The sequence below is a fragment of the Panthera onca genome, chromosome A3, assembly GCF_046562875.1.
Source record: "Panthera onca isolate mPanOnc1 chromosome A3, mPanOnc1 haplotype 2, whole genome shotgun sequence".
NCBI lineage: Eukaryota > Metazoa > Chordata > Mammalia > Carnivora > Felidae > Panthera > Panthera onca.
In genome coordinates this window covers 66,445,634-66,468,862 of record NC_138341.1, presented here as the reverse complement: position 1 = coordinate 66,468,862, position 23,229 = coordinate 66,445,634, and the positions used below count along the sequence as shown (strand labels likewise).

At 38.1% G+C, this 23,229-nt stretch overlaps 2 protein-coding genes across 8 annotated transcripts in view; one reads left to right on the top strand and one right to left on the bottom strand.

Moving 5' to 3' along the window:
• The window catches only part of CLHC1 (clathrin heavy chain linker domain containing 1), a 41,948-nt gene extending 22,624 nt beyond the window's left edge, over positions 1–19,324 (bottom strand). The window contains exons 1-9 of one of the 7 annotated variants that reach the window (XM_060605799.3): positions 19,205–19,324; positions 16,883–16,949; positions 14,498–14,756; positions 10,108–10,295; positions 6,343–6,476; positions 4,711–4,912; positions 4,487–4,599; positions 3,302–3,386; positions 1,688–1,794 (exon numbers count right to left, since the gene is read on the bottom strand). In XM_060605799.3, coding sequence (XP_060461782.3) covers positions 1,688–1,794; positions 3,302–3,386; positions 4,487–4,599; positions 4,711–4,912; positions 6,343–6,476; positions 10,108–10,295; positions 14,498–14,674 — 1,006 coding nt within the window. In that variant the 5' untranslated portion in view covers positions 14,675–14,756; positions 16,883–16,949; positions 19,205–19,324. The other 6 variants (XM_060605782.3, XM_060605790.3, XM_060605806.3 and 3 more) reach the window with 6 other exon arrangements.
• Positions 19,325–19,619: 295 nt separating this feature from the next.
• Positions 19,620–22,307, top strand: RPS27A (ribosomal protein S27a). The gene is made up of 6 exons (XM_060605853.2): positions 19,620–19,677; positions 19,796–19,860; positions 20,520–20,574; positions 20,957–21,042; positions 21,410–21,541; positions 22,124–22,307. Exons 2-6 carry the CDS (start codon positions 19,813–19,815, stop codon positions 22,271–22,273), a joined length of 471 nt encoding a protein of 156 aa, XP_060461836.1. The 5' UTR covers positions 19,620–19,677; positions 19,796–19,812; the 3' UTR covers positions 22,274–22,307.
• The last annotated feature ends 922 nt before the right edge of the window (positions 22,308–23,229 follow it).

Below are 23,229 nucleotides of genomic sequence, written 5' to 3'. Positions count from 1 at the left end.
AAAACTGAAAATTACAAAATACTGATGAAAGAAAGTTTTGAAGACTAAATAAACGGAGACATATACCAAGTTTATGGGTTCATTGAACCAAATAACCAATATTGTTCAGTGTCTATTCTCCTTAAATTGATCTATAGATTAAATGCAATCCCCAGCAAATTTTTTGTGAAGTTTACAATCTGATTCTAAATATTTAAATAGAAATATGAAAGAACCAGAATAGCCAAATTAAATTTGATAAAGAAAAACAGAGGTTAAAGTCTAACACTCTCTGTGACTTCAACACTTACTATAAAGCAATAGTAATCAAGACAGTGTAGTATTAGCATCAAGATAAACAAATAGATCAACAAAACAGATTAGACCTAAAAGTATACAGACAATTGATTTTCAACAAAGGTATGAAAGCAATTACGTGGAAAAAGTCAACTATCCGGGAACAATTGGATAGTTATAGATCAAAAAAATACTTTGACCCATATGTTACATCACATATTAAAATTAACTCAAACTTAATCATAATGTAAACCTAAAACCATAAAATCCTTACCAAAAAAAATAATAATAGGAGTTAAAAGCTGAAGATTAGACACAGATTTCTTATGTATAACACTAAAGGCATGATCCATAAAAGAAAAAAAATTCACAAATTGGATTTCAACAAAATGTAATACTTCTCTTAGGAGGCACCTGGATGGCTCACTCAGTTAAGCATACATACAACTCTTGATTTCTGCTCAGGTCATGATCTCACTATTCGTATGATTGAGCCCCATGTCCAGCTCTGCACTGACAGTGTAGAGCCTGCTTGGGATTTTCTCTCTCCCTCTCTCTGCCCCTCCCCTACTCCTGTTCTCTCCCTCTCTCTCTCTTTCACGTGTGCACGTGTGCTCTCTCTCAAAAATAAATAAATCAACTTAAAAAAACAACTTGTCTTAAAAAGATACTTCCAAGAGACTGAACAAACCACAGACTGGGAGAAAATATTTTTAAATCATATATCTGATAAAGGATTTGTATTCACCCAATGGAATACTACTCAACAATAAAAAGGAATGAACTATTGATAGACACAACACATGGATGAATTTCAAAATAATAATGCTGAATGTAAGAAGTCAGTCAAAAAGATCACATACTATTGTAATTCCATTTATATAAAATTCTAGGAAATGCAAATTAATCTACAGTGACTGAAAGCAGACTAACAGCTGCCACTAAGGGGAAGTGGCCAGATAGAAGGAGATGGGAGGGGTGAGGATGAATCAGAGAGAGGGATAGCTGAGAGCAATGAGGGAACTTTTGGGTGATACAAATGTCAAAACTTATCAAATTGTGTACTATAAATATGTACAATGTGTTGTGTATATGTCAATTTATAACAACAAAGCGGTCTTAAAAGGAATTAGAGCAAACTTGACAAAATATTAACATTTACTAAATCTTGATAGTGAGTACATGGCTGTTGTATATTTCTTCATACTTTTCTGTATACTTGAAATATTTCCTCATTTAATTTAGAAAAACTAATCATATTCTTCAGTGTGACAGCTAAAAAAACTGAGTAAATGGAAGAGATAGGGCTGGAAGCCTAGCTCTTTAGTCCCCACTTCAATACTCTTTCCATTCTATCAGGGTAAAAAGTGCAATTTGCAAACATACATAAGGTTCAAAGAAAAGTGCTTACCCTTAAATTTATTCACTGTCCCAATGTTTTGAAGAATTCTTCTAGGACTGTGTGCTGCAAAACAAGCTGCCTTTTCATATTCACCAAGCAACATTAATTCATTGAACCTACAATCATTGAATTTTGTTATATATTATAATAAATAGTACACACAAAAAAGAAATGATTAGAAATATCTATAACAGACTAAACACAGTAATATAGAAAAACTATAACTACGTTCATTCATTCTGAAAGATGCCCTTTCACTTCTTTCTGTAATATTCTGTCATGTTTTACAGCCTTTGAACCTTACCCTGTACTTTATTCCTATAGTACTTAGTGCAAGACACAGAAAATGGAAAAAACTTGAACTGAATTAAAATGGGCTCAGATTTTTTTCTCTCGTGTTGTCTCTAGACGAAGAGATATTGGGAAAAGAAGGGCAATCTGCTTAGAGACTCAACGTAGGGGAAATAGTAATTGAAACACAATAGCTGCAGAACTGGAGATCAAGAGGTGAAGGTTATGTTGCTCTGCCACGAATCAGACTCCCAATTAAATATGAGACTAACACAAGAAGAAAAAATAATAGTTCAGATAACTTAAGCCTCTACTCCTCTTCCTAGGGTAAAATGTCTTCAAACCAATCCTTACCCCACAATTAACAAAACTATGGCAAACAGGATTTACAGTGTTGCAAATGAATTTGAAACCCTAGAGGAGAAAGACCAAAGTAATACTAATGAGCAAAATACATAAAACTTTTAGCCTCAACAAAGTTTCTTCCCTCATGTCTAAAGCTGGTAGACTTGAAAAAGCATACAGTGTAAGGAAATAAAACAGGCTTTGGTGCTGTGCCAAAATGATCTTTGCCCCTTCTTTGTACCACATCAATAGAACAATTAAAAATTATTTAACATATGAAACTAGGAATATTACATATGTTCCTTACATACTGGCCTCACAGGCTATGAATTAACCTCTTAAAGAATAAAGTCTTAGATCTCCTTAAGCCTCTATTATGCACTATATAATAACTTAAGTATAAGGGGAAATACACCTTTTTAAAACATCATAGGATGGAAATGATGAGGGAAAAAAATGACTAAATTGGTTAGGATAATCTGACTCAAGAAGACACTCTCAAAAAATTTTTGTAACATCAGACTTATTGTTAGGAAATGCAAAAAAAAAAAAAAAATACAGTATACATAAAATTTAAATCAACACTCAAGTCACCTATATCCTCTGAAAAATTTCCTAGACTACCAACCTAATATTTTTTACATAAAGAATTTTTTAAATTCTAGTTTATTTTCTAATTTGTTTAGTAGAGTAAAACTGTAAAAATACAAAATCTAGAGACTATAACTCATCAAGATGCTAAATAAGTGCTATACATTTAATAAATATTAAGTATTTACTTAATAAATAAATAAATATTAAATAAACGTGATAACATTTTCACAAGGAAAACCAAAGCTTTTAAAATAATTTGTCTTTCATAGGGTGCCTGGGTGGCTCATTTAGAAGGGCATACAACTCTTGATCTTGGGTCGTGAGTTCAAGCCCCATGTTGGATGTAGAGATTACTTAAATATTTTTAAAATTATTTATTTATTTAATATTTGCCTTTCAATGTAGGAAAGCAAAATTTCAGCTTCTTTTGCCTTGCCTGGATCATCTTCAAGCAGTTCCTCAATAATGCCTTGGTCACCTGTAAATATTGAAAGTATCACAGAATATTTAAGATCAATCAATAGAAAATGTCAGCAACTTAATGCTATGGTTTCTAACAGCACCAACCTCTTTTTCTTTTTCTAATTAACTCAACTTTTGGGGTATTTTTCTTAAAGTTTATTTATTTTTGAGAGAGAGAAAGAGAGGGAGGGGCAGAGACGGGGGAGAGACAGAATGCCAAGCAGGCTCTGCACCATCAGCATGGAGCCCAAGGTGGGCTCAAACTCACAAACCATGAAATCGTGATCTGAGCTGAAATCAAGTCAGACTATTTAAGTTTTTTAATGTTCACTTATTTATTTTTATTTTTTTAAACGTTTATTCATTTTTTAGAGACAGAGAGAGATAGTGTGGGGAGGGGGGGAGCAGATAGAGAGGGAGACACGGAATCTGAAGCAGGCTCCAGGCTCTGAGCTGTCAGCACAGAGCCCAATTCAGGGCTGGAACTCAAGAACTGTGAGATCATGACCTGAGCCAAAGTTGGACGCTCAACCAACTGAGCCACTCAGGTGCCCTAAGTCAGACTATTAACTGACTGAGCCACCCAGGTGCCCCAACAGCACCAACCTCTTTTTTTTTTTTTTAATTTTTTAATGTTTATTTATTTTTGAAGAGAGAGACACAGAGTGTGAGCAAGGAAGGGACAGAGAGAGAGGGAGACACAGAATCTGAAGCAGGTTCCAGGCTCCCAGCTGTCAGCACAAAGCCTGATGCCAGGCTCAAACCCACAAACCGTGAGATCATGACCTGAGCTGAAGTCAGACACTTAACCGACTGAGCCACCCAGGTGTCCCCAGCACCAACGTCTTCTTAAAATGAGTGGCCTCCCTATCCCTCTCTCCTTTATTATCAGGTACATTTTTAGCTTTCTCCCTTTGGCTTACCACATCCTCTATTTACCAATTATGTGTTAGCTGTTGAAGGAAGAAGCCCATAGGGTAATAGAGAGCTAACAGAAGTAAGTACATTTTTTATTTCTTTAAACTTAGCCTAGAAAAGTCATCACTCTTTAGCTTTCTGGGGGAAAAGATGATGTTTTCCATTATTTTTGGTAATTAAAAAATACAGGTAAATTACCATGTAAATCTTTAGTTTTCTGAATTTGCTCCACGAAATCTTGAAATGAGCTGCTCATATCAGATTTTACCCATGAAGTAAGTGCATTTGAAATAATCTGCAGTCTTTGATGACTACAAAGAAAAAAAAAATCAACAATACACTGAACCTAAAATCAAATACAATATTAGAATAAACATAAATAAAAGCTTCAAACTTAAAAAATATACAAGCAATCTTCATACCGAAACTGTAATTCTTTGTTTAAATTTTCAGCTAAATCTCTCCGTTTTAATGTCACCATCATTTCCTCATCTAAATCTGCCTTCCTCTGAACTGGTACATATTTTTTCAACATAACCTGTTTAATTTCGGCATATTTATCTTCAAGATGTTTCAAGTATTTAGTGAGAGCATCTAAACTGACGGATTCTTGGAGAGTCATGCCTAGGGAAAAGGGAACAAATCAAACAGGCCAAACCATGCAGGGTAACTAGTGCTCAAACAGCAAGTTTTAGCAAAATAAATCAGTTTACTATGTTATGAAATAATTAAAAAATGATAGCATGAACTTATAATTTACAGAACATAAACAGAATTAGCATACAATTTTAAATGTGTAGCAGTTTTAAACATATCATCAATGAAGACTGATTGTCCAAACCTGAGTATCTTAAAAAGTTTTAATGACCTCATTGACACACCTTGCAAACCTCTTAAATATCAATGCGACTCAATACCACTAAGAGTTTCTGCCTAACGAGTCAGGATTTTTGTCCGAAGATTTCTCTCTAGCTAAATCTTTCATTCATCTACTATAGTAAGCCCCAGGGTAATGTTTATTCTTTCCAATGCAAAGCTTATAATATCTGCTAAACCTTCACTCCTCTCTTCCTCATTGCCCCCTGTATTCATTATTCTTAACAACCCACTCACACATACTTAAAATGATTCTCTTATTCAGGCCAATTGTTACCTTTATTATTATTATTTTTTTAATGTTTATTTTTGAGGGGGTGGGGAGAGGGAGAGGGAGAGAGAGAATCCCAAGCAGGTTCTGAGCTGTCAGTGCAGAGCCTAACTTGGGGGTCGAACTCATGAACTGTGAGATTCCAACCCTAGCTTAAATCAAGAGTCGGATGCTTAACTGACTGAGCTACCCAGGCGCCCCCAATTGTTGCCTTTAAAAGGCTTACCTCAAAATTCTCTCCCAGAAACTCCCCTGGATTAATGCTACTCGATTTTTAATCATTCCCTTACCCTGAATCCTCTCAGCATTTAATCAATTTGACTTATTCTCTCCTTATTCATATGTACCTTATTTGTAGTTTGATAATCATAATTTTATATTTGAAGTGAATCTAGTCCCTGCTTCCACCAAACACAGGATGATCAACCAAACTCAGGTGAAATGCTGTGTTATGGAGCAGCTCATTGTCTTCAAGACATAGCTTCTTCTACTGAAACCAAAGTGACTTCCTAAAATTTCCACCTATGGACTCTGCCTCTGGATAAACACTGGTTGAAACCCTTAAAAGTTTTTAATACAGTTATCTATTCTCAAAGTCGTACTTTTCTTCAGGATGAATATTTGCAATTCTTCTATCCATTCATCATAAAAACTTCTCAACTCCTGATGAATTCCAGGATATACTCCAAAGTTTCTTAAAATGTGACTTAGCTGAAGATGAAGAACCAGTGAATACTGACATCAATGTCAATCAACCTGGAGTCCTGTCTAAAGCTGTTTGTAAAGTCTGGCTCAAGTCCTGGTACACTTCAAGATATACACACTGCAGCACATATATACTAATTTGTGTAATAGGTAATAACTGAAAACAGTTGGAATTTTAAATATTTTAAACAAAATACAGTACCTGGAATAGGTTTTGAAGGATCTTTGGAGAAAGTATGATATTTTACTTCTTTTGCGTCATACTCTGCCCTAAGTTGCTTCATTTGGTCTATTTGCAATTGAATTTGTGAGGAATTATTTTCAATAACCCTCATTCTGAAAAACAGAAAGGCTTTCTTATATTTCTCTCAATGAATTTAGTTACTTAATCATAAGATTTAAAGTAAAACAGGTTAAATCATTATTTTGGCTAATTATAATTTTGAACCATTATGGACTTAGGTAGAGGTTTATAAAACAATGCCCATAAATGGGGCGCCTGGGTGACTCAGTTGGTTAAGTTTCTGACTTCGGCTCAGGTCATGATCTCACGGCTCATGAGTCTGAGCCCCACGTCAGGCTCTGGGCTGACAGCTCAGAGCCTGGAGCCTGCTTTGGTTTCTGTGTCTCCCTATCTACTCTGCCCCTTCCCTGCTCATGCTCTATCTCTCTCTCAAAAAATAAACAAACATTTAAAAAATTAAAAAAAACAAAACAACGCCCGTAAAAAGTTAATTAACCTCACTAGTGAGGAACGGTTTTCTTTCAGAGCATCAATAAAATCTTACACTATGATTCACAACCTCACTGGAAATTTGTATGTGTAAAACATAATAATCTGGCCACAAAGTACTATGTCTACTTCCAATAGTTGAAAATTACCTTTGCAATTAGAATTATTTTTGTAATTGTATTAGTTTCCTGTTGCTGCTATAACAAATTGCCAAAAAACTTATTGGTAGCTTAAAACAACAGAAATTTATTCTCTCACAGTTCCAGAGATCAGAAATCCAAAATCAGCAACACTGGGCCAAAATCAAAGGGCTACACTTCCTCTAGAAGCTCTAGGGAAGAATCTGTTCCTTGCCTCTTCCAACTTCTGGGGGCTGCTGGCCTTCCATGGCTACATCACTTCAATCTCTGCCTTAGTGGTCACACTGCCTTCTCCCCTTCTGCCTGTCAACACTCCTTCTGCCTCTCTTTTATAAGAACACTTGTGATTGTATTTAGGGTCCACCTGGATAATCCAGGATAATCTCCCTATCTCAAGATCCTTAATGTAATAACATCTGTAAAGGCCCTTTTTCCAAATAAAGTAAATTTCCAGGTTCTCAGGATTAGGACCTGATATCTTTAAGGCAATTATTCAGTCTCCTATAGTAATTTTGATCCTAGAGCAGGAGGAACGATAGTTACTTCTTTGAGATAAAACTGACTTATTCCAGTAATGGGGATCTTAAAGACCAAGAGGTAGATATAAATTTCTTTTAAGCATTATTTGAAGTTCACTGCCTATCTTGTCACTAATATGTTGGCCCAGGGAAGAAATAACAGATTAAAATAAGTTAGATACATAAATGTCAGAGTTTTTGGCAAATTAAAAACACATTTGTCAGTACAAAACTGCTGCCTACATCTGATTACTATACAGAATTCCTGGTGACTACAGATGGCTGAGTAAGAGCCTGCAGCATTTATGAAAGAAGGACTGTAGAAATAAAACATCCTTTGGCTTTCATCCAATAAAGTTAAGCTTGTGGAAGAAGAGCATACTAAAAGTAAACAGACTTCCAAAAGAATTGAAAGCAGGGACTCAGATACTTGTACATAAATGTTCAGAGGCATTGTTCACAATAGACAGAGGTAGAAACAACCCAAGTATCCATCAACAAATAAACAAAATATGGTATATTCATACAATGGAATATTATTCAGCCATAAAAAGGAATGAAATTCTAATATATGTTATAACACTAATGCAAAGGTATCTAATTGTTGCTCCTTTCTATAACTACTTTTAGGATCTTTTTATCTTTGACAGTTTCACTGTGATAAATCTAGTTGAGAATCTCTTATTATTTATAATGCTTGGGATTTTGGAGGCTTCTTGAATCTGTGAATTGCTATCTCCCACCAGGTCTTGAAAATTTTCAGCCATTATCTCTTCAAACATTGTCCCATTATTCCTTTTTTTTTTTTTTTTCCTACTTTAATCCATTATAGTTAACATAGTGTTATTTGGTCACAGATGCACAATATAGTGATTCAACAATTCCATACATCACTCAGTGCTCATCACAAGCATTCTCTTCTGAATTCTTTTTTTTTTTATTTTTTTTTAATGTTTATCTTTATTTTTGAGGCATTAAGAGACAGAGCATGAGTGGGGGAGAGGCAGAGAGAGAGAGAGACAGAATCGGAAAGAGGCTCCAGGCTCTGAGGTCTCAGCACAGAGCCTGACGTAGGGCTTGAACTCACAGACTGTGAGATTGTGACCTGAGCCCAAGACGGATGTTCAACTGACTGAGCCACCCAGGTGCCCCTCTTCTGAATTCTGATTAGCCAGGACTTTCTCACTCCATCCTCCATGGATGGATCCTCCTTTTTTTATAATAGCTATATTGAATATCATTCATATACCTTAAATCCACCCTTGTATACAACTCAGTGAATTTTAGTATATTCAGAGTTCTAAGACTATGACTTCTGGATCCAAAATATTTCATCACCCTAAAAATAAGAACCACATTCATTAGTATTCTGCTGAACAGAAGGCAACTTTCTATGCAGCCCCCAAGGGTTGAGCAGTTTACTTCTGGTTCACTCTACAAGGGTATAGCCCTTTAATGTCCCAGCTTTATATGATGAGGATTTCCCAGTAGACTGGACCCTTGGGTAGATCCTAGGCTTTGTCTTTTGTCCCCCTGAAGCTTATAGTCACTAGTTTTAACAAGGGCTCTCAGGGCCAAAGAAGCATTACTGCTCCTCTTAACCTTTTATTACAATTTCACGCTGATAATCTCTTACTCATTTGCCAGCTTCCTGTTTACTTTTAAAAAGATTTTTTAAAAATATTTTAGGTAGCATTTTTCCCAAATAAAAAGATCTATCTCAACATCTAGCCAACTTTATTACCAGAAATGGAGGTCAAATTTTGCATAGTTTTCCAAGATGATTTGATATAATCTATAAAAATCATGTACCCATTATTTACCAAACGGAACACTTGAAAATATAACACTACTCAACAAGAGAGCATCTTATCCCTTCCCAAATTACGTACTGTTGTGCTTCAGAGGATTAAGTGCTCTAATTCCGACAGTAATCGTGAAATTGTACTATCAAAACTTCGACATAAGAAATTACCTGGAGCAATTATCCGCATCCTTCATTTTATAATACTACAATGTGCTTAATATCCTAATCTTAACATCCTAAGAGATATTAAAAAATTCTCCAATAAAATTATTATTTTTCACTTGAAAGAAGTAAAAAATTTAGTTATTTCAAGTTGGTAGGAAAGGTCACATAAAAATATAGCTTTAAAATAAAATTGAGGGGTGCCTGGGTGGCTCAGTAGGTTAAACATCCGACTTCAGCTCAGGTCATGATTCTATGGTTCGTCGGTTCAAGCCCTGAGTCCGGATCTATGGTGACAGCTCAGACCGTGGAGCTTGCTTCATATTCTTTGTCTCTCTCTCTCTCTCTCTCTCTCTCTCTCTCTGCCCCTCTCCCACTTGTACTCTCGCTCTCTCTCAAATGGATAAACATTAAAATAACTAACTAACTAACTAACTAAATAAATAAATAAATAAAGCCATATCCAAAAAACCCAAATCTGTTTAAAACAAATAAAATTAAATTAAATAGAAATTCACAAAGACTGAGAACCACTGGTTTTAGTTACAGTGACTAGTTAATATAACCAAGTAACATCATCTTTTGGGCTACTTACTAATATACTTACTTTGCTTCAAGTTGGATTGTTCTTTTCCTGTGATATACCAATGCTATGGGCTCTGCTGCCAAAGCTTTAAGTTTTCCATGAAGACAAAATGCAGTCTTTTGGCTTTCCTTTATTGTCTCAATAAAGGCATCATATTCTTTTTTGATTGAAGTAAGAATGGATTTGTATGCAGTGACATACTCTATTACCTGAAATATGATTTTTCTGCCTATGGTACTCAATTTTTTTCTAGAAGATGATGGAACAAAAAGCCTTGCAAACAGCATTGTAGATTATTTCTTAAATAAAACATGATGAGCAATTAGAAGTCTTAAACTTTAATTCCCAGTCAAATGTGACTGAGTATTAAAGACAATTAACATTTACTGAATATGTATTTTGTGAATCATAATACTGTGAGCTTAAATATTTTTGCTTTACTTAATATGAACACAAACATTATATGATGTCAGTTAAAACCAATATGAGATCTAATTATTTCAATTATAGAGATTTTAAATATAATTACCTATCATCCCTTACTATTTCTAAATTTAGTTTCTGACTTCATTCAGACCTTAAAATCTTGGATTCCCTTTACCTCTCTGTTTTTCTAACCTATGAGCTCCTACTAATACTCTCAATTACCAAATGGTACCAAAACCCACTACATATTCATGGTTTCCTATGGTGTATACAGGTACAGACTATCTCAAGAAGGATAACAAAAGAAAATAGAAACAGTGGGTGCCTGCAAAGAAGCAAAGAAGCAGGGTCTGAGATGAAAAGGACCTGACTTCTTTCCATTGTCTATTCTTTACTGGTTTTCTAGTTCTTTTCCTTTCTTTCCGTGTTTCTTTGTTTCTTTCTTTTTCTTTCTGTTAATCTTGTGTATGCATTACCCACGCAAAAGTAAATAATTAAGAAACATTTTAAGAAAGTTAAAAAACAAAAAAAGTTATAAATTTATGGTTTACAAATTCTATGTACAGGGAATAGATGTGATCAATTCATAATTTTCTCTGAAAGCTATAATAATGCTATCTATCCCTGCTACATCTACAGAGTGTAGACAGAGTGTGACAGAGTGTAGACAGAGTGTGAGTGGGGAGGAGCAGAGAGAGAGAGGGAGACACAGAATAAGAAGCAGGCTCCAGGCTCTGAGCTGTTAGCACAGAGCCCAATTCAGGGCTCAAACTCAGGAATGACGAGATCATGACCTGAGCCAAAGTCAGATGCCTAACCAACTAAGCCATGCAGGCACCCCCTGATTGTCTTTTTGACATATTTACCATATTTTTGACATACTTTACCATATTCCCCAGCTATTCAAATCAGGAGGGCAGCCACCCAGGAACCTTCAATAGGACAGAGGCCATTAGTCTGTAGTCTTCCAAATTAAATGCCCTCCTGTTCCTGGCCATCCTCCACTTCTCATGCCTCTAGGACACACCACAACAATCCAATATAACTAAGATACATTAATGGTAAGAAAACAGACGTTGTGACACTACAATCAGCTCCCACATCTGTTGCTAAAAGACACAGATTTCAGAGGAACACTCATGGGAACCTTTAAGAACGCATAGAAAATGCATAAAAGTAAAGGAAGCACACTGGCATGCTACAGGTAGCATCCAGTTTTGCTTGACTCACAGAGTATTTCTAAATGTAGGAAATTTCACCAAAAACTGTATTTCTAGCTTCTCTTGAAAATTCTGAAACATCTACCAACAAGAACTACCATTCCTTAACGGCAATAATGAGCTGGAGCTTTCAATTGAATTTGTTCATTTTACCAGAGTCCTCGTGATTTCTTCTCTTATAGCCAACCCACGTAACTCTTTTATATGGCCTATTGGCCTCTATATCATTTAAGTTTGACACTCATATTTGCATTAAACTCAAGAAGCCAGAGCTATACTTACCAAGTACAGAGATCTGAGGGAGAAGAGGAATGGCAGCCATTCCACCTCAGCCCCTACTGATGAACACAGACTATATGTACGTGCTTCCAGAGACACAAAAGCTAGCCACTTTCCAGAGCAAGTTGCCTCCATAATTCACCATTTCTGTAGAAGCTCACTCCTCCTAGCTTTGGTCTTCCTTGCTTACTAAGTCTTTGCCTCTCTCTAAACCAACACTCAATTCTTATTATCAGAATAGAATCTCAGGTGCTCCTTGTTTTGATTCAGGCACAGTTCTCCAGGTCAAATTCTCTGTGATTTTAAGCAGAATTTCGTATCAGTTCTCTGATTCCAAGTATTCAGAGATGCAAGTTAATACTTTCATCTTTTCCCAATTAGATCCTTCCAAGAGGGAAGGAAGATTAGAGAAGGCAGTCATTAATAGTTAATTAACAATCAAATATGCTGGAATAACATGAAAATGGAAAAACAGATTATCTAGAGAAAGCAGAAGAAAAGTTTCTTTAAGCACCAAATAATTTCTATTTCAGATACCCTCTCAGTCCTGAAGAATAGGATTCTTTACAAGGCACAAATGTATCATTTATAACTGTACAATGGACAGATAGTCCACATGGAAATCTTGCTAGAAAACACAGATTTCAGAGGAACACTGAAAAGACTAGGGAAAACAGGACTATAGATGTAGTCTTATTACATAAGACTACATCTATTATTTTATATAATCTCATGTCTTTTCTCTAAGAATTAAATTTATCAACACCACCTCCAGAATGACTTCACTAGAACCATGCTAATTTAAAGCAGACAATTCTTCATGTATGAAAACTTCTGACAAATTAGCAGAGCCCTCTGCAGGTCCTCTGTCCCCCTCTCTCTCTGCCCCACTCACACTATCTCTCTAAAAAAATTAACAGGGGCGCCTGGGTGGCTCAGTCGGTTAAGCGTCCGACTTCGGCTCAGGTCACGATCTCGCGGTCCGCGGGTTCGAGCCCCGCGTCGGGCTCTGGGCTGATGGCTCGGAGCCTGGAGCCTGCTTCCGATTCTGTGTTTCCCTCTCTCTCTGCCCCTCCCCCGTTCATGCTGTGTCTCTCTCTGTCTGAAAAATAAATAAACGTTAAAAAAAAAAATTAAAAAATAAATAAATAAATAAATTAACATTAAAACATTTTAATTAAAAAAGAAGAAGAAACCTTCTGACAAGTGCCAGCATTTGGGCATGCAAAGATAAACATGTCACAGTTATAACTCTCCTCTGATTTCAGATAAGTAGAGTCTTAGTATGATTCTTGATATTTACGAAACCCATTCAAAACACTACTTTAAACATTTATCCAATACATTCCTTAATGACTCAAAAACCAAAAGCAGTATCATTGATCATAACATACAAAATGAAGTTAATTTGCCAATGTACCAATTCTGAAAGATAATTTTTCTAGATGACTTAAAAAAAAAGACTTGTTTCTGGAATGCCTGGTGGCTCAGGTGGTTAAGCTTCTGACTTCAGCTCAGGTCACGATCTCACAGTTTGTGAGTTCAAACCCAACAACAGGCTCACTGTTGTCAGTGCAGAGCCCGCTTGGGATCCTCTGTTCCCCTTCTCTCTGCCCCTCCCCAGCTTGCACACACAAGCCGTTGCTCGTGTGAGCTCTCTCTCTCTCTCTCAACAGTAAATAAATGTTAAAAAAAATTTTTTTTAAAGAAAGAAAAGATTGCTTCTGGGGTGCCCAGCCGTGTCAGTCAGTTAAGTATCGGACTCTTGCTTTCAGCTCAGGTCACAATCTCACAATTCCTGGGTTCAGGACCCAAGTTGGTCTCTGCACTGACAGTACACAGCCTGCTTGGGATTCGCTCTCTCAAATAAATAAACTTAAAAAGAAGACTGTTTACTTTATACTCTTATGTATCTGCGTGAATTCTATTTTTAAAAAACATTTATTTTTGAGAGAGTGCAAATCAAATGTTATATAAAGCCATAATATTTTCTAAACTCATCTCTGTATTTCCAGTGTTGAGTCCAGTCAAACCTCTTGTTTACTGGACCTATCTAGACTTCTAACTCACAAGGGTTTCCAATTTAATATGCTAGATCAAATCTAAGCCAAGACTCTAGCGGTATCAGAAACCCAAAACACCACCAGGTTCCTGCCTTGCACCCCAATTCCTAACAAGTAAGATATTTTCAGATAGAAGGCCAAAATGATGTTAGAAGGTACCACTAAATTATTGTTCAAACACTGACAGCCAGCACTTAAGCTAAAACAATCAAACCACTCGATAACTATCTATGATAGAAATCTAGCACTGTACTTTCTCCATTAATCCCTTTCCAATACACTGGATGAACTTCTCAAAATTGACAAATGAAGTTTAATCAAACAATCAGTGATGTTACTAAGGCAGGAATATTGCCTCAGTTGCCAAGACAGACCATTTCTACCACAAGAAAACTCCATAATCTTAAAATAGCATTATGATACCTTATCAAAAACATTTCGGTATATGATGTAATATTCATCAGCAGGTCCTTCCTCATTACAGCCCACTCTTTCAGTTTCTGTAATTATGTATCTTTGCATACTTTCCAAAAATTCCTTGTCACTTCTACTAATGATAGGAGGGAGAACTGCATGTTTATTTATTTCTTGGACCGACATATGTCACAATCTGCACACTGGTTCACCAGAGAACAGTTAAGCCTCGACTGGCTTTTGCAACAAAGCCAAAACTTTGATAAGCCTGAAAGAAAAAAAGACCAACGATTAATCTGAAGCTTAAAAAAAATTAATATTTATTTATTAAAATAAATTAAGTCATTTCTAATAAATTTATAAAAAATTAAATCTGGCCTAAAAATGTATTTTTCATGGGAAAAAACTTCCCATGAAACTCTGAGATAAATATTTCAACCTATGAATTAAAAAGTCTAATCTATTTTACTGTCAAGTGCTATACCTCTAGGGTAGAAATACCAAACACCAGTCAATAAAGAGCTCTTTTCTTAGTAACCAAGTCTCCGTATCATGTAATTGGATGATTCTGTATGTTTAATTTAATATCTCTAACAGAACTTTTACCATTTTGTTTGTTTCACATGGGAAAACTAATTTGGAAGCCTCCTCGTGACACAAACAAGGTCAAATACTTCTCTACCTGTGTGCTTAGTTGGCCCAGGCATAGTCATGATAGCTACAAATAACTCATGACTTTATTTTATAATAAACTTTATTATAATTCTATCTTTAATATAAATGTACTAACTAAAAGTACGAAGTCAGAACTTCTGCTAAAATCCATCCATCAATGATACTGAAGATAACAGTCTTTTTCTGAGTACAGTTTCAAGCAGCTACATTCCATTGCTCTTTTGGTAAAGAATCAAGGGGCGCCTGGGTGGCCCAGTTGGTTAGGCATCCGACTTTGGCTCAGGTCATGAGCTTACAGTTCGTGGGTTTGAGCCCTGCATCAGGTTCTGTGCTGACAGCCTAGAGCCTGAAGCCTGCTTCTGATTCTGCGTCTTCCCCCTCCTTGCCCCTTCTCTGCTTGCACTCTGTTTCTCTCTCTCTCTCTCTCTCAAAAATAAACATTAAAAAAGAAAATAAAGAATCATTATCCAGTTAGAGTTAGATACAGAAGTTGGTTCCTGAAAACTATTCACATTAACATCAAACAGAATCCATAGCTTGCTCAAAAATGCCTAACTCTTCCCAAGTCCCATGAACTTGCTCTCTTACCTGAGGGTCTCATGTAATTCTCTACCCATTTCTGTATTCCCTCTCTCCATCCTTACCACGCCCTGTCCCCACCAAGATACACTCGTACTACCACTCTCATTCACTTGCCTTTACTCATTTTTCAGATTTCAGTTTACACAGCTCTAGGAAAGCTGCCCTGAATTCCCTTAAACTTGGTCAAGTTATACATTCTCCCATAATACTGTGAACTTGCTCTATCATGGTATTATCACTTAGCCACTCTGTAACAGAAACTTTCTGTTTACATTCTCTATCTCTACCAGTAGGCAGGAACCAAAATGTTCGTATTTCCCAATATCCTTCCCTACCTATAAGCATTCCAGTGCATAGTAGTTTCTAGTAGAATATGTACTAAAAACATGCTTAATAATCAATAATTACTGAGCAATAATCTGGTCTGCTCAGAAGACATGACTTGTGGTGCCCTCAAACCAGAACACGGCTAAAGTGACTGTTCCTCAGCATGTACAAAATGCCCCAGAGCCACATAAAACAACTCAGATTACCTTTCATTCATTCATTCATGTTAGACACATAAGGATACAGAGAAAACAAGTGACAAATGTTCCCAGTCAAACCTATTGGGTCTAGTTAAATGAGCCATTGCTACAGAGCAGAGAGGGCATTGTGACAGAGATGGACACGTTGCACTCCAAAAGCCCTGAGAGATACCTCACTAGTCTGTGGGAGAGGGCAGGGAAACATCAGGTAAAATACCTAATGGAATCGTCCCAAGTGCAATGTCTATGTTGGGCTGCATGTATTTATTCAATAAATGTTTGGGCAGGGTGGGGGGGTCATCTACTGTGTCTGCCACTATTCTAGACATTAGAGATACAGCATCAAACAAAATAAAGTCTCTAACCTCCTGGAGGTTACATTCAAACCGAGAGACAGACAACACACAAAATACAAATGACACATGGGAGTAAACAGTTGTATAAATAAATAAATAAAACAAGGAATGGGGACTAGAAAGGAAGGTGGGAGGATGCTACTTTATACAAGGCATTAAGTCGGGAAAGAGGAAAGCCCTCACTGGTAAGGTAACATTTTAGAAATCTGAAAAAAGTAGTGTGAAGATTCCTGAGAAGAGTGGTTGATGCATACAGAGCAGGAAGTCCAAATCTTCAAAGCAGGACAGCATGTGTAACAAACAGCAAGAAGGCCAGCAGGGCTAGGAGAGAATGGGAAAGGGAGAGAAAAGATAAGGTCAGAGAGGTAGCTGCCAGATCACGTAAAATAGAAGCCCTCTAAGGCAGGACCACTCCCAGCCCATGCGGCACCTTTGTGCAGGTTAGAAAAAGGTGCCACTTTCACTAGGCAGACTTGGCAAGAGGAACAATGAGCTGGATTATGGCCTTGTGGTTCCAGGGCTGGAGCAACAACCTCACTTATAGGAATTTATTCTTAACTCTGAATGAGATGGGAAGCCACTGGAGGGCTGTGAGCAGAAGAGTGACATCTGACATACATACATTTCCTGCTGCTCTGTGAAGACAAGGGTCAAAGCTGGAAGCACTGTTAGGAGGCTATGCAATGATCTGGGCAAAAGATAAGGGTGGTGTGAATCGGGGTGGTAACAATAAAGGTGGTGAGAAGTGTTCTGTACATTGAAAATAAAGCCAAGAAGATTCACTGTGCATATGAGGGTAGGGGGATATGAGAGAACAATCAAGGATGACCATAAAGTTTTTGGCCTTAGTGATGATAAGATAGGAATTTATCAGTCATGTGCATACAAATGGTATTTAAAAGTTATGAGACAGAATGAAAATGACCCGGGAAATGTCAACAAAGCAGAAGTCCAAGGACTGGGCCTTGGAAGCACTCCAAAGTTTAGAGGTCTGGTAGATCAAGAGGAAGCAACAAAAAAGCCTGGAAAAGACCGTCAAGGGAAAGAGAAGAGAGAGACGTATCCTGGAAGTCAGGGGGAAAAGCATTTCAAAGAGGGAGGGAGTAATCAACTGTGTCAAATGTTGATTTGATCAAATAAGATTAAATGACCAGTGAATTTAGCAATATGGGATTCATTAGTGACCACAAGAGCTATTCCATTGCTTGGTAGAGACAGAAGCTTGATAGTAGATTCATTTAATGAAAGGGGAAAACTGGAGACAATGAGTATAGAAAACTCTTTGAAGGTCTTTTGTTGTAAAGATGGGGACTAGCTGGCAGAATATGAGACGAAGAATGTTCTAAGAAAAAGAAATGGATTTTTTAGAAGTGCCAAAGCATGAGAAAGCATAAGTTAGGTACCTCAATTAGCTCAGTCATTAAAGTGTAAAGTATGTAATGGGTGTGATAGATTAGGCTATAAGGAAGGCAGAGTCTGAATATCATATTGAAGAATTTGGATTTTATCCTTGAAGGTGAAGTAGAATATGACATAATTACCTTTACTTTTTAGAATGTTTTGGAGGCAAAGGTGAGGGTCGGTTAGAAAAGAGAAAGACTGAAGGCAGGTTAGAAGTTAGATTGACTCGGGGCACCTGGGTGGCTCAGTCAGTTGGGTGTCCGACTTCGGCTCAGGTCATTATCTCATGGTCCGTGGGTTTGAGCCCCAACTTGGGCTCTGTGCTGACAGCTCAGCTCAGAGCCTGGAACCTGCTTCAGACTTTGTGTCTCCCTCTCTCTCTGCCCCTCCCCCACTCATGCACGCTCTCTCTCGCTCTCTCTCAAAAATAAATAACCATTAAAAAATTAAAAAAAGAAAAAAGAAGTTAGATTAACTTTTCCAGGAGAATATTAAGGACGGCCTGAATTTGAGGTTGAGGATAGAGATGCAGAGAGGCATGGAAAGATAAAAAGAGAAGGCATTAGGGAAGGTACATTACAAAGGATTCCGTGGTTCGCACAGTGAAGAAAGGCCAGAGGAAGGTGTAACTTGCTTCTAATTGGTCCGCGGAACTAGGAGAGAACCCTACACATACTCCAAAATCTTCCTCTTGGTACCTTCACAAACGAAATGTCCCCACCTGGAAATTCTACAACTAAATAATCATTCTGCAGGTTCTTTCCCACATGACTTCATTTGTGAAAACTCCTGAGATTTTCAACATGTTAAACTGTTTCTCACTTAGGAGTCCTACACCTACACAATGCCCAGAACCTTACTCAAACTAGGACAGATTTGGGGATTGAAGGCGAGGAAGGGCTACAGGACAGAAAAAGATAAACCCAAGGGTTTTAAGATACTACCTATCTTTCGGTCTGCCTGGAGCTGGCCACAGGAATTCCCTTCTCCTGGAGGCCAAATCATCTGATGGCTGGTCGCTTATCCTCCGCCCCTCACCACCTCAGTATGTAAGTGAACGGTACCTTCGTTCCCCGATCCTTCTCCCGACTCTTAACCTTTCCTCCTAGTCATTTCCGACCCGTTTCCACCTTCCCCGAAACCATTACTCCCCCTGGGCCTTGCTCCCTTCTCACCTTAATCCCTTTCTCCAAACACTGACTCCAGCGCTTGGAGACAGTAACTAGGGAACCGGGGGTGTGGAACTGCATCTTGGGACAAGTAGTCCAAACTAAAAGAAATCAGTATAAAACTACAATTCCCAGAAGACACTTCCTTTTCCTCCCCTTTCCTCAATGAGGCCCCCTCAACCCCACCCCCTTTTAAAGACCCTACTAGTCTCGTGGCTTGTATGGCAAAAGCCTTTTAAAGCCATTGTTATTTGTTTAAATCTACTATTTCGACAGCATTCTGAGGGTTAAAGTGAGAAATAAGTTCACGGTAGAGAGGAGAAATGAGGTTCGCGCCCTAGTCTGGCATGTTGTTAGACAGCCGCCGTGACAGCAGTACGGCATTTGGTGTGGCCACCTACGAGGTGGGGCCTCTGGCGGGGGCGCCGGGAAACCCCGTGGGCCGGCGCGTAGCTTTCCTTTCCGATCCGCCATCTGCGGTGAGTGTGTGCTCCTGGGCCTCTCTCCGCCCAGCGGCCTACTGGGCGCTCTCTTCTGTTTCCCCAGGTCTGACTTCTCTCTTTTTTCTTTTTTTTTTTTTTTTTGGCTCAACCTTAGGTGGAACCGCCGCCAAGATGCAGATTTTCGTGAAGACCCTTACGGGGAAGACTATCACTCTTGAGGTATGGCCAGGTGGCGTGAGGAAGTCAAGGCCTGAATGTGGGCCTGAAGTGGAGTTAGGGATCCGTGCCGCTTTCTGTAGTAGAATGTTTAGAAGTCTGGGTTCAGAAGACTGGCTCTGAGTTGAGGCTTTGCTGAGTAGGGGACTAGGGCTGACTTTAGATACCTGAAGAGTGGGCACTCCCCTCTCTAGTGGTTCTGGCCAGGTAGTCAAAGTCGGGCTCCTGCGGAGGGGGAAGGAGGCGCTCCCACGGGTGGGGGCGAACACGTGTGGCCCAGCCGCCGCCGCCCGCCTGCCCTGGGCTCGGGAAGTGTGCACGCCAGCAGCGGACCTGGCAGGGGTTGCTTGCACCCTGGATAAGTGGTCAGCTCTGTTGGGTAGGCTTCCGCCCTCCACCAGCTTGGTTTGGGGGTAACTTTAAAGTTGAACTGGGTAAGAGGGGTCTGGGTGGTTCAGTCGCTTAAGCTTCCGGCATGGGGCTCTTTGCTGACTGCTCAGCCTGCAGCCTGCTTCGGACTCAGTGTCTCCCTCTAGCTCTCTGCCCCTCCCCCGCTCGATCGCGCTCTCTTTTCTGTCTAAAAAAAATAAACATTAAAAAAATTAAATTGGGTATTCTAGTTTCTTAACATTATCAATATATTTCCATTTTAAAATTCCTAGGTCGAACCTTCAGATACAATAGAAAATGTGAAGGCCAAGATTCAGGATAAGGAAGGCAAGTAATACTGTACGGCTCAGAGAAATTAACCTGTACTGGCGCCGGTCTACTTACTAGACATACCTGCTGTGGGTGGGATGGAAAGAGGTCGAAATGACAAAGTCAAATGCTTTTGAAATAATAAATATGAGCATGGAGCCAAAAAGGGGTGCACTTCACGTGTGAATTTGGGCGACCTATTTAATTCTCTACATGCATTTCTTTAGCTGTAAAATGAAGATACTATTAACACGTATGGTCATTAGGATTAAATGAGTTAACTTATACGAGCATTTAAAACCATGCCTAGCTTATAGTGACTGCTATTAGTACCCTTTGATTAAGGATTATTTATAAATCTTAAGCAGATATGCTTCTTCTGATGTGACTGTTTTATTAGGAATTCCTCCTGATCAGCAGAGATTGATCTTTGCTGGCAAGCAACTGGAAGATGGACGTACTTTGTCTGACTACAACATTCAAAAGGTCTGTTTGGAGGACAGAGCAGTCCTTTAAATGTAAATCTTATTTTGTAAGTTTTGACCACACAAAAGTGGGGGCGCATAGCATTAGATTAGCAGTAGGTTCTTAGTGACCCCTGCATTAACATTTCACAAGCACTGTTAAAGTTTCTCACATTCTGGATTTTGTGGACTGCATTCCTGGTGTGATACAATGTGTTCTTTGATCTCCCTATAAACAAGTAGTTAATATTCCCTCCACAACTTCCTGTTCTCTGGTATTGTGTACTTCTTAGCCATCCAGTTAGAAGATGCATGATGCTAGTTGCCCTTTCTTAATGAATGTAAACATTAATCATTTTAAAGCCTGTTTCATACTCTTTCATTAATAGGAGTCCACTCTTCATCTTGTGTTGAGACTTCGTGGTGGTGCTAAGAAAAGGAAGAAGAAGTCTTACACCACTCCCAAGAAGAATAAGCATAAGAGAAAGAAGGTTAAATTGGCCGTCCTGAAATACTATAAGGTGAGCCAACTTAGAATAAGTTTCTATCTGTAGATTAATAAATTTTGTTTGCACCTCTGGTTTTAAACTCTTTCAAGTTTTATTTAAATTTTAATTAATTAACTTGTAATATTGGTTTCAGGAATAGGATTTAGTGATTCATCACTTACATATAACACCCAGTGTTGATCATAAACAAGTACCCTCCTTAATGCCCATCACCCATTTAGCCCATATCCCACCCGTGTCCCTCCATCAATCCTTTTGGTTCGCTATAGTTATGGTTTGCTTCCCTTCCCCCCCCCCCCCCCCCCCCCCCCCCACGTTCATCTGTTTTGTGGTATCAAACTCTTCAAAAGCTTTGTTCCTGTTTGGTGTTTGAACAAGCTTCATATGATGGGCTTCACTTTAAGCTGCTTGTTCCAAATTAAAGTTCTGATTTTGAAGTCAGATCTGGGTTTAGGTCTTAGATCTGTCCACCACTTGCAAGACTGAACTGTACTGAGTGTGTGAACTTTAATGAGGTTGAATATTTTGAGTCCCTTAACTTAGACATCAGAATACATTGTAAAATTACCTTAACAGCAGGTTTGTACTTTTTAGGTGGATGAGAATGGCAAAATCAGTCGCCTTCGTCGGGAGTGCCCTTCAGATGAATGTGGTGCTGGAGTTTTTATGGCTAGCCACTTTGACAGACATTATTGTGGCAAATGTTGTCTGACCTACTGCTTCAACAAACCCGAAGACAAGTAACTGTATATGGGTTAATAAAAGACATGAACTAACATTCAATTGTTGAAATTTTTTAGTCACTTAAAGAGTGGTTTTTAAGTATCAAATTGAAGATCACACCATTTTCTTTGATAAACTACATATACTTTGGCAGAATTAGGTTGTATTTAATATCAACTGTCTAGATACAAGCCAGTTTGTATTTCTGTTAGTTTTTAACATTGGCACTGTTAACATTTGGACCAGATAAATTTTTGTTGTGGGGGTTGTGCATCATAGGCCTCTCTTACCCACCTGATGCCGGTAGCACACCATTTCCACCAAGTGTATCCAAACACTGCCAAATGATCCTGGGATGGTAGGGTGGAGGCTGTCTGTTCCCCCCACCCCCGCCGACTTGAGAAACACTGGTATGAATGGGTGTTACACCTTGCCTTAAAAAGAGACTACAACATATTTGTTTCATATATAAGAAATATAAAGGCTAAGTTATCCTGAGTCCCTGGGTGGTTTGGCTGGTATATTTGCAGTGTACAGTACATGGGAACATTCTTATTGAATGTTGAGTGTGAAATCTTAGAACTTTAAACTATTTGTTCACTAGTACTGTTAATGTTGAGAAAGTTTTAAGCAATATTTGTCACTATATTTTGCCCATGAGCTAAATTGAGGGAGTTTTGCTTGTTTTGATACCACTCAACGAAAACATGCAACGGACTTACTACATTCAATGGCACTGATAATGAACAATTCCCTTTTACCATGTCATATCATTCTTAACAGGATTTCTAGTTGGAGGCATCTTAAATAATGTTTCCTATCTCTGTAGCATTTTGACAAGTTATCCATGTTAACACCTGGTAGAGCTACTTGGGTATTTTTTGGCCAGAAGTGAATTCTTCCCTTCACTAAAAACTAGTCGTTCTATAATAAAGCAAGATATTTGTTTTTAAATTTATTTTTTAAAATAATCTCTG